We start from the raw sequence: 11530 nt of genomic DNA, 5'->3' as shown, positions 1-11530 counted from the left end.
AATTTAATCAAATACAAATATTATTTATTTACACTTCATAATTTTGTCTGATTAACGTGCCAGGCTATATAGAAAACTTGGCATATGTTGTGGCATCTTTTTATGTCAATGTAATCATAAAGAAATTAACTGTCCAAGCTAATATTCAAAGAAGTTTGTATATATTGACTTTAAGGTACCTCATAGACATATATTATTTTACTGACTATAGTCATACCATTATGTATACTTATTATGAAGGTTGCGAAATTCCTAACGTTTTGACTTAGGAGACATCAGTGCCCTATCTATTTTTGCCTCATTTCAATAGTGTTAAGCGCTGCTATGTTCTGTTTTCAAAGTTTTGGTATTGGATGTGGTAAGAAGAACACTTAAACAAGGTGTTCTTAGTTAAATGCATCTATGACATCAGGTAGGATTTAAACTTGTCTGGGGTTGATTACAGATGTCCATGGATGGTAGTCACCACTCACCATCATGTTAATTATAGGTGTTTCTGAGCTACTTCTTTTTTTCGCTCAGAGGTTTCACAATGTAATAAATATATGACAAATTTAATATTTTCTTTCTAAGTAATCGTTAAATACAATTAACTATATTTACCTTTTAAATATACGCAGTTGAAATGGATGTGACGGCTGAAGATTAATCTAGATAGCCATGATTTATAGTTAATGTTAATAGATAATAAAAAAGCTAATAGAAAACCAGAAATGTGCGAAATCACGATACCTTATTAATACTTATTAATTCATAATATTATTGGAAGCTTTGTTAATAATATTTTAAAGGTATTTGAAGACGAAAGAGTTGTGTTTAAGTTCTTTGTAGAATTGTTGGTATGTGTCTGTGGTAAAATTCTAGTTCAAGATAAGTCTTGTGGATTTTCCACACTAGGGTTTGGGATTCGATTCTCAGCTTACCTCCTAATATATGAAAGTTTACTAAACATTTAAATTTAATTCAAATCGGCGTAGACTAGTGTCTAAAACCTAAACTCTTCTATAACCTACACCCAATAGTGGTGTTTTAATGGGTTTATGAAGGAAATATACTTGTCACAGTTAATTAGCGTTTAGGCGTACATTCGTGCAAACCAAGAATAAACAGACATTTATGCAATTAATTCGTGTAAATAAGTATTTAGGTGCTAAGTATTATAGCATAAGTAGGTACATTTTTACTTGATCTATTTTTAGAACTACATATTATAAATAAAGTATACAATTACTTTTAAGAATATTTATTATTTAAACAAGATTCATAAAATTCTATAAAAATAACAACTTATCGTTAGCATACAGAAAACATTTATGTTTAATTACTTTACTAATTTGCAATTTTTTTGCGACGTTCATCTACAATTTAATGCAGTTAATTCTGAAAAAAAAATAGTGAATGTGATTACCACCATTAAATATTTTTTATAAATATATCCTATAATATATTTATTTTAGTCACATCTGACTGCCTCGACCCTCATAAAAATATTAATAAAGTATCTGCCACCAATTTAATTTCAAGTCCATAATAATTTGACAACGATTTTATGTTACTTAATGGATAAAGTATCTCTTGGTTAGTTTGTAATATTAGGCACTTATGAATATTAGTACTATACGCTTAGGATAGGTTAGGTTAACTTATTACGTACAAGTTATGCGTAGACATCCCTTAGATATACATTGAATGGAAAACGTATTTGTACACTGCGACGAACCGTTACATTATATTGGTTTATTGTATTGTTTCCTTCCAACAATCCAGCAGCCATTTAACCCTAACAATCATTAAACTTTAACATTGATAAAGACAAATTAGAACGTATACGCTTGTATTTTAACACGTTTTTTTATAATATAGGGGTAGCAGACGAGCATGCAGTCCACCTGATGGTAAATGGCTACTGCCGCCCATGGACATCTGTAATTAACCCCAAATAGGATTAGATATTCCTACCTGAGGTCGGTCACAGATGCGCCGCTACCCCTGAGGACTAAGCTGGAACGCCTCGGAAAAGCATGTCTTCCTTACCACACCTTTCTAACCAGAACACAGCAGCTTAACACTGCTGTTATGAGGCAGAAATAGGTGTGGCGGTGGTGCTGCCGGCGTCGAACCACAAAGGGTTCTACCACCTTCAAAACGTAAGAAAACAATATTTTTAGTTGTATGTAGTCCTTATAGGTCAATTATGCGCTTTACACTATGTTGTCAAGGTTTATGATGGAAAATTTCAAGTTTCCTCTTAACACATATTACGACATGTCTAAATAAATTGTCTCTATCCATGCGTATAAACGAAATACAATTTAGGAAAACCGTTAGATAAATTTAGACCAAATTTTGTGTATTGGTAATTGATTGAATTTGTTTGGCACAAGCAGCAAAAATATACAAAGTAATTATACTCGATATGTTTACATATACATTAATTACACATAATATACAAATATTCGATTCTGAGACATTAATAAATGATGATATTAGCAGGCAGCGGCGACGAATCCCTTCTGCAACTTGTCGATGTATTCCTGTCTTGCGGGCATGTTGTCAGCTGGTCGGTTGTACGGCAACCACACCGGCTCACCCACAAAGAAACGCTTCGCGCGAATGTAGTTCTGCAACCAGTATTTGTAATATATAGTAAAATAGTATGTGCAGTTTATCTGATGGTGAGTCCCTGTAAATGATCCCGAAGGACCCATGAGGACTAAATCTGAACTAAACTTCGATTGACTTACACGAAGCATTTCAACATAGTCCAATCAAAGAGCCCTTATCACACCCTTGAAACCAAAAAAGGAAAAACAGTAAAGTCCACCAAAAAATATAAGCCCTGCAAAGTGTGGTAGAACATATAATGTTTCCCATACAAAAACCAGGACTCCTGTGCGAAAATTGGAAAATCCTTTCACCGTGCAGGAAGTACCGTGCCGTAATAAAAATCATGTAGGTACATTATATTGTAATTAGGATGTAGCGGCATGGGATTTTTGCAGTTTATCGATATACGCCCGTCGTACAGGCATGTGGTCAGCGGGCCGGTCGTACGAGTGCCACACCGGCTCGCCCGGGAAGAAACACTTCCCACGGATGAAGTTCTGGAATCGATTTCAAAATGACACACACATTTATTGGTAGTGATTTTTGATCACCATATATATGGGTATTATAAGGCTAATGCACGTTCTATGTATTATGATAATAAGTCATATAATTGGTATTTGTGAAAACTTTCTGTCGCGTATGAATCTGTTTTAATTTAAGGTATAAATCGTATTATTTCAGAACAAATATTGGTCAAATCTTTGTGCTGTGTGTAAAACAGTGGTACGTTAAGGTTCATGCCGTTTATAGGAAATACAAACATTGGTCATACCTTGGTGTCAAGTGTGAATCTATTGTACCTTAAGATTCTAACCATATTATTTCAAAACAAACATTGATCAAACCTTGGTGTCGAGAGTGAATCTATGGTAGATGCCGGCGGGGATTATGATCATGTCGCCCGCGCTCACTGCGATGCGGATCCAATTGTCTTCAGCATCACGCACGTCGAAGTAGCCAGATCCATCCAGGATGTACCTAAAGAGGACAAGATAAAGGTATAGGTGAATACCAAGGTAAAAAGTACACCGCTTTGCAACACTATCACCACAGGATTTGGTGTATACAGATGTTCGTGATTCAATTACATGGACGCCAAATAACTAATTATATGTTTCGTAAGATAGAGATGAAAAGTTTGAGAAATCCGAACATCATTTTAGTTAAACTTGGTGCAGGAAATGATCATGTAGTTCTAATAATGACAAGTGGTAATTGCATCAATTATAAAAAAACGTGAAAAAAGATATAAGTTCCTCTTGAGCCACAGGTGCATTGTTGCCCATAAGGAATTGAGGTTACGACGTCTGGGTATGGTCTGGTATTGAATTTTGAACACTGTTTGTACCACCAATTTTGGGTCCCATTATGCCGCAAAGTTTGACAGAAGGTATAACTCTCGATGATACAATTGCGTGTAACTACATGACCGTTTACAACTATTGTTACGTAAAAAGATGGTCTTGAAATATACCGAATTTCCTCGTCGGTGTGGAGATGCTCAGTGAAGAAGGACTTGATCTTTTCCTCGTAGTTCTCCAGGTGGTCCTTGGAGCAACACATCTCATCCTCGAAGGTGTAGCCTCGTTCCTTCTTGATCTTGTCCAGTACCCCATCCGTGGTGTGGGTGCTGACATTTATCTGAAGTGTTTAATAGAAATAGTGTAGTGATTTGAAGGTGGTAGAACCCATTGTGGTCAGACTCCGGGGGCATTACCACCACATCTATTTCCGCCTATTAACAGTAGTGTTAAGCATTGCCGTGTTCTGGTTTGAAAGGTGTGTTATACGCTAAGTTATATAATAAGGACATACCTTTCCGAGGTTTGCCAGCTTACTCCTAGAGGCGCATCTGTGGCCGATCTCAGGTAGGACTATCTAATCCTATCGGAGGTCGATTAAAGATGTCCACGGGCAGCAGAAGCCACTTACTATCAGATGGACTGCATGCTCGTCTGCTACTCCGATATTATAAAAAAGTGAAGTGATTATTATTATTATTAGTACAGTTTTAGTGCAGTATTTTGATTTATTATAAACATGGGTGGTTTTGGGTTGGAACCCCAAGGAGGTTTGGGTATTTGTGTCAGGGTTGTTGCTGATGCAGGTTTTTACTAGATCAGCTGATGCTGATGCTGATGCTGATTTTTTCAGATTAATATCAGCTGATGCTGATGCTGATGCTGATATTTAAAAATACTAAATAATTAATATATTTTATACTGAGGTATTTGTACGTCCCTTACGAGAATAGTCTTTTTTAACCAACTTCACAAAATGAGGCGGTTTCTCAATGCTACCGTATATACATTTTTATGTTTTTTCGCGGATAACTTCGTCGTTTATGAACCGAACTGGATGATTTCTATTTTGTTGAAAAAAAAGATATTTCCAAAGTAGTTCCATTATAAGAAAATAAGGGTCTGATGACCAGAGAAATCGAGGGGAATTTTCAAAAATCGTAAGGGTGACTAGTGCATTTGTAAGATTTTTAGTATGTCATCACTAAAAAAGGTGGAAAGAAAATTAATTAAAAAATACAATCGACTTCCATGTCACTACAAAGCAAAAATCAACTGAAACAAATTTTGGCTCTCATATTGAACACGCTGTTTACGCCTTTATCCAACGAAATATATTTAGCACAGACTTCAGAACCATGTACCAAACCAACATCCACTTCAGCTACCCTACACTCTGCAGTGACACAGAAATCGGCATTTATTTGTTATTTTTTTTTTACAAAAACTACACTGTGCCGTATCTTTGTTCAATAACGAAATATTTGGTCATATTGCACTTTTCACTGGATGTGGCATTATGAATTGAATACATAATTCTGTTATTGATTGATTGAACTATGATCGAAAGTTATTGATGTCTGACCAAATTACGTTGTCAATACAATAGAATTATTGCTTGATGACAACTTGTGTTTATAAACTTCTGTGATTGGCTAAAACTCCACGTGATTTAAGCTCGGTCTCACCTTCAACGAACACGTTACAATTTCAATATCAGCATTAAATATCAGCATCTTTTGTTGCGGATGCGGATGCTGATGCTGATATTTAAAAGAAAGCTGATAATCAGCGGATGCTGATGCTGATGCTGATATTCGCAACAACCCTAATTTGTGTATTCGATTTTGTGTGTGTTCATGACACTAATATGTAAAAAAATCTAATGTGGGGCTGAGTATAGAAAGCTTTATTGAATCTTTACTCTGTCCACTTGCAATAAATTGTAAATTGTTGTAATAGCGAATTACTTTTGTTGAGGTCTATGGTGTAGGTATATTAGGACTAGATTGCACTTACTCAGTTTATTTCGTTCTTTACTTAATGGCGGAATTCTTAATTTATATAACAGTTTAAAATTTAAAATAATAATCATAATATTATAAATGTGAATGGGAGTTAATTTGTTTGTTTGGTACACTTCTACATTTTCACTATAAAAGCGATTGTCATTAAATTTTGTGCACATATTGTCAGGGGTCCAGAAAAGGACGGGTACCTTTTGTACCGAAATAAAGTACTGTTCCCGAAACATAGATAAAAACGATTATTGTTATCGACTTCTGACGCAAGTGGCGCCGCAAGCAATAGCTAGTATGTGATAAAGCAACAATGAATTCTAAAATAACTCAAAAACTATAATCTCTACTTAGATATGCAAATTTATCAGAAGTAACTTTAAGATATAATTTCATTATAGTAATGTTGAATCCTTGTGATTACATTAATGGATGTATACGCATCATAACTTTTTAATTATCCTATAATCTAATTATTTACTTAAAGTATATATATATTTAGTTTGCTAAGTGTTAACTTAATAATGACCGAATGCTAAAATTGTTAATCATTTTTTATTTATTTAATCAAAATGTAATCAATTTGCATAATTTCTTAAATTATATTTGTCGTACAATTGTCTTGATTTTTTTTAATTTACTGAGAAGTTAGGTAGTTTTTACTTTTTGTTTTGATATATATTTTTATATATTGATTTTGTACGTTTTTTTAACATACTTTTATTAGCTTGGGTTGTATTTTTTTTAACATTTTTGTAACATTTTTTTTAAAAAGATGTGTGTTATGGAGTTTCTTTCGCCGCTTCTTCTCCATAACGAAACACCTTGTGAAGTGGTGGTAGTTGCTTTGACTTTCAAAAAGTGATCTGTAAAGAACCTATTTTGAAAAAAAATTTTTGATTTGATTTGATTTGATTTGAAGTCACGATCCTCAGCATTGAGGGACTGACTATAGAGAGAGAGAGAATGCTAATTGATCTATCACTTTATTTAAATTGTACATTCTTATCTTATACAAACTATATGATGTATTTATTCATAATTTCTTAGCATTTTTATTTAATATATTAGAATACAAAGTACTTCATTTCAAGCAATCCTAAAATTACAAGGGTATTGGAGGCAGGATTGTATAGAAATCTATAATCTGACACAGCTTTGCAAAAAGTTAGTTAGTTTACTCGTATATGATTTTAAAAATAATAAATTGATTTGAAATAAGAGTCTTATCTTAATATAGTACCATGAAATTGACAAGCCTTATTTTATGAAATAATTAAGTAAAGTATACTGTATTATGTAGTCAGAGACAGTTTTAATTTTCTCTATTATTCAAGTAAATATTAAAGGACATCTGTAATCTGTGTAATTCTCCTGCAGATACGATTAAAGAACTTGAGGTTTGCAGATGAACTGACAAAAGACAAACCTGAGAATTTAGGGGTAAAAACAGAACACCAAACTAAGCATTTGCTGTCTGTACATCTTTTGAAAGTTAGAAAGCAAGATTTTGTGGCGTTTTCAGTTTATTAAAAAACCATTTTAAATGTATAGCTTTCTTTTTCCAAGTTTCGTAGTTGGCCGATTATTACTTTATATATTTTACAAGCCTAAATATTATATACCATGTTTATCTATAGACCATAGTATAGACACTCTTTCATACTTTATAAAAGCCTTGTTATCTTAAGAGGGTCAAAAGTAATTGATAAGCAAATAAAACTGCGTAAATCTTACATTGAAGTACTCAACGCCGGTTTTCTTGTACAGTTGTTCCACAGTTATATACTCCGGTGGGTTGCGGTGGTGCTCCAGCCGCTGGTCAGAGGCAGTATCTTCGTCCATGTACCACGCTTGGACCATTTTAGTGATTTATTTACAAAATAAATTCGGTAAACGCTACTTACTGTAGACACAGCGTAACGAATAGAAGTGGTTACTAAATTCAGTAAGCCGGACTTCTTATATAGTATGTTACCTATAAGCCTCACAATATATTATATAAAATAATTAATTAATTTTACTCTTTATCGAAAAAAAATAAACCAAGATGTTTTATTACCATCAAACCGACAGGAAATGTCACTTTTGACACAGTTCACTGACATTGATAACACACGTCTTTTAATTTTAAGAAATTATGTTTGAAGGTTAAATGGATTACCCATGTAATGATAATGAAAGATAATTCAAACAGATATGTGTGAGCCAGGAAAATTAATTTTATTTTATTAAAATATTTATTTTACATAACAAGATAGTCGATGACAGGATTTCCTAAAATGAGATTTTACTCCAGGGATACGCCGATCAGTGAGGAGATATATGGCAAAACGGATAATATATTTAATAGCGAATGCTTAGTTAACTCCTGCATGCATAGAAGAGAAAAGCAAGTTGTTTTTTCTGTTCCATGCCTGCATGCGATTCGTCACAAAGTAAAAATGCTCTTATGATAGAATTAATTAGCAACAAGAAACAAGCGAAACTATATTCATTTGTTATCATTTCTTTTTTTTAATAAAATCCCATTTTATATTTTTTTCTAGATACTTCTCATAGGGGTTCGTCTTTGATTAATTTATTGAGCTTACCTATTAAAATTTTTATAAGTCGATGATCTGGCATCCCTGCGGCATGCATTTTTTATTATGGTTATTAATTCTTTGTATCATTAGGATGGATAATCATGTAATTATTTAATCTAAAGTTTTGTTGTTTAAATAAGAATATGTTAAGTAGTAAGGTTAAATAACTATTTAATTTATTCAATAATGATTCAATGTTAATTAATATGACAAGTAAATGACTATATTTCCGGCTTGAAAATCATGACCTAAAAGACATAATATAAAAGAGCTACCTTATTAAGTAATAACACTGCCTTGGCAGTCGGGTAAAAAGGTTCTTTGTTAAAAATAGCTTCGTTATATTATAAGGTCCTTCAATCAATATTATAACGTTATTGATGATTCCTGTATGAAATATTAATTATTTATTAAAAAAATAATTATTTATTTGAAATTATTTCTAATTAACTTTTACATTACTGGCATAGGTTACTAAAGATTAACTCACTCCTAACAAGAAAATGTACCCAGTTTTGAGAATTGAAATAGTTGCGTAAAAAAGTTTTGCCACGTCTTCGTGCTAAAATGTCCCTAAAATATTTGAAATGATTATTTATTTATTACGTAAATTACGCAGTATTAGTTATTTATTCGTAAATTTTCTCTAAAAATGTTTTTATTTGTCAAGAATCCAAAAAAAAGAACTTACTAAAAAAAGCCGTTTGTGGCTCCATTCAATTTCAAGGCGGCGAAGTATCTTTACTAATCTATGATTACTGGTCTAAAACTATGATAGTGGTTTACCTGTGTTCAGTAGCATTTTGTCTAAGGATTAGGATTCAGGTAGAACAGAAATAAAAAAAAATATTGCAAGTAAAAATAGATTTAATATGTTATAGTCTAATTTAACCATTAATTCATTACAATACTTTGTCACAAACCAAATTACTTTTTATAAGTAACTACATTAATAGGGGTTTATTATTTTGACTACACAAAATATATTTTCTAGCACCTGAGAGCCAAGTTTTCGGAACATTTTCAATCCAATTTGTAATTACAATCAATGTTGACTTACATATTACATTTTTGCTTTATTTTATCGGAAATAGATTAAAGGACAGAAAGGTAAGTAAAAAATCAATACATAAAATTTATTTAAAATTTCAAATTACATGATTAACATTGTAATCTATGATTGTAATGATTAAGTTCTAAATAGATGGTATGAGGTATCGAATTGTTTTCGTGTATTTTAAAACCTGTTTACACTCAGATTGGACTTATAGTACGCAAGTTAAATAGTAACTATATTTATATTAAGACCTAGACCTGATATGAGTGTTATAAAGCTATGTACATCAAACCAACACAGGATTTGTGAATTATGCCTCAAGCTTTTTTCATATGCTTAAAATGTCCAGAGAGTTCAGTATGAGCTTGCAATATGAACAAAGTTTTTGCACATCAAAATAAAGTTTTTTACCAAACCCCTTTAATTTTAATAACTTAATTTTGCATCTTTAAATTTATGGAATTAAAATATGTAATTTAAATATATAACATAATATTATAGTAATTTTAAGTTACCATTTTGTTAAGTTAATGATATTTCGAGTTGAAAACCCATACTGACGCCACAATACGAGTAACTGCTTAGCTTAGCACGATATTTTAAGAGGACATGTTACAACAACTTCCCATTTAACTATTGGAAGAATTATTCTTCAAAAATAATTTCTACCAAGAGATCCGGAAAGATTTGTTCTTCCAAGAAGCAATATGAAATTGTTACCCACATTATTAATGTGCTTAGGCTGTTTGATTTATAACAATATCGGTCGCAGCCAGCCATATTTAATAATATACATTATGCTGAAACACCTTATCAGTTCCTACTGAAAAATATTTATTTACATTAAAATGAAACAATCCTACAATTTTATTATAGTGAACACTGAACACGAGATTTTTCTTAACAAATACTATTGGAATAGTTTTTAAACACTGGCAACATACATATTAACATTAGGAAAATGTGTACTAGATTGCTAAAACGTGTTTCAATTTGTATCATCAGACATAGATAGATAAAAATACATGGATAATGTGTCATCATACCACGAGAAGTATTTATAGAACATGTAGTAATGTGAATAAATGTTATTATGCCTTCAAATTATCCGCTGGAGTCGCGCGGTTGTAGCGCTGTAACCGCACCGCGGCCAAACGTAGTATAGTAAAGTATAGTATTTCTTCTCTAGAGTCTATCTAGACACTGAATACAATACTACGACTCTCGAATCACGACAGTCACGCGACTGTAGCGCTGTAGCCGCGCGACCGCAAAGCTGCAACCGCGCGACAATCAGTAGTTAATTTAAAAGCGCTCATAGACCGATTATGTGTATATGATAGTATTGAGAAGAAGTGACATAAATTAATAATCAGTTTCTATTTTTAACACACATATTAAATAAATTGATATGGTCAACGCTTGAGCTAAATTTTTTAGTAAACAATAATCCAGGCTATGCAGCGCAGACACTCAAAATAAGAATACAAATTCATTTTTGTTTTCTTTTAAGATTGTGTTGTGGATAAAATAGACCATATACCAACATCTTCAAATAAGCTTTAAGCAATCCATAGACATAATCATAATGTCACAATTTAAACATTACTTAAGTCTTTTGGAAAATAATAAACCAAAACGTTGATTAAGATGGACGGAAATTGAAATCACAACAAAAATAGTGGAAACTGGAAACGATAACAACACTAGAACATTTTATTCAAAAGTTTCTACCCAAAATTTCGTCTGTACTTTTACATATTTTTAATTAGAAGGCAAGACATAATTTATTAGAACCAACTCATTATAAACAAGAAAATAAATTTTAATTAATTATAAATGTAGTTCGATAAGGCTGTAAATTGATATAATCACTGCCTAATACAATTCATAAAGAGTATAAGTATAATTCGTATTTATTTTTTTGTCTTACCGCCATTACGTTTTTTGTATCCA

General features: G+C 32.2%; 1 protein-coding gene across 2 annotated transcripts; it reads right to left on the bottom strand.

Moving 5' to 3' along the window:
- Positions 1-2373: 2373 nt before the first annotated feature.
- On the bottom strand, positions 2374-8025 carry Adi1 (acireductone dioxygenase 1). Of its 2 annotated transcripts, XM_073083281.1 has the most exons (5): positions 7667-8025; positions 4085-4251; positions 3456-3588; positions 2961-3104; positions 2483-2621 (listed from the first exon to the last, which is right to left on the bottom strand). In XM_073083281.1, exons 1-4 carry the CDS (start codon positions 7790-7792, stop codon positions 2973-2975), a joined length of 558 nt encoding a protein of 185 aa, XP_072939382.1. In that variant the 5' UTR covers positions 7793-8025; the 3' UTR covers positions 2483-2621; positions 2961-2972. The 2 variants fall into 2 exon arrangements, with proteins under 2 accessions (XP_072939374.1, XP_072939382.1); XM_073083273.1 differs by lacking the exon at positions 2961-3104 and having other exon boundaries at positions 2374-2621; positions 7667-8023.
- Positions 8026-11530: the final 3505 nt, after the last annotated feature.

This window comes from Epargyreus clarus, unplaced genomic scaffold, assembly GCF_041222505.1.
Source record: "Epargyreus clarus isolate Ecla_fem2 unplaced genomic scaffold, WU_Ecla_fem_2.2 ptg000003l, whole genome shotgun sequence".
In the NCBI taxonomy this organism is placed as follows: Eukaryota; Metazoa; Arthropoda; class Insecta; order Lepidoptera; family Hesperiidae; genus Epargyreus; species Epargyreus clarus.
This window is presented reverse-complemented; position numbering and strand designations above follow the sequence as displayed.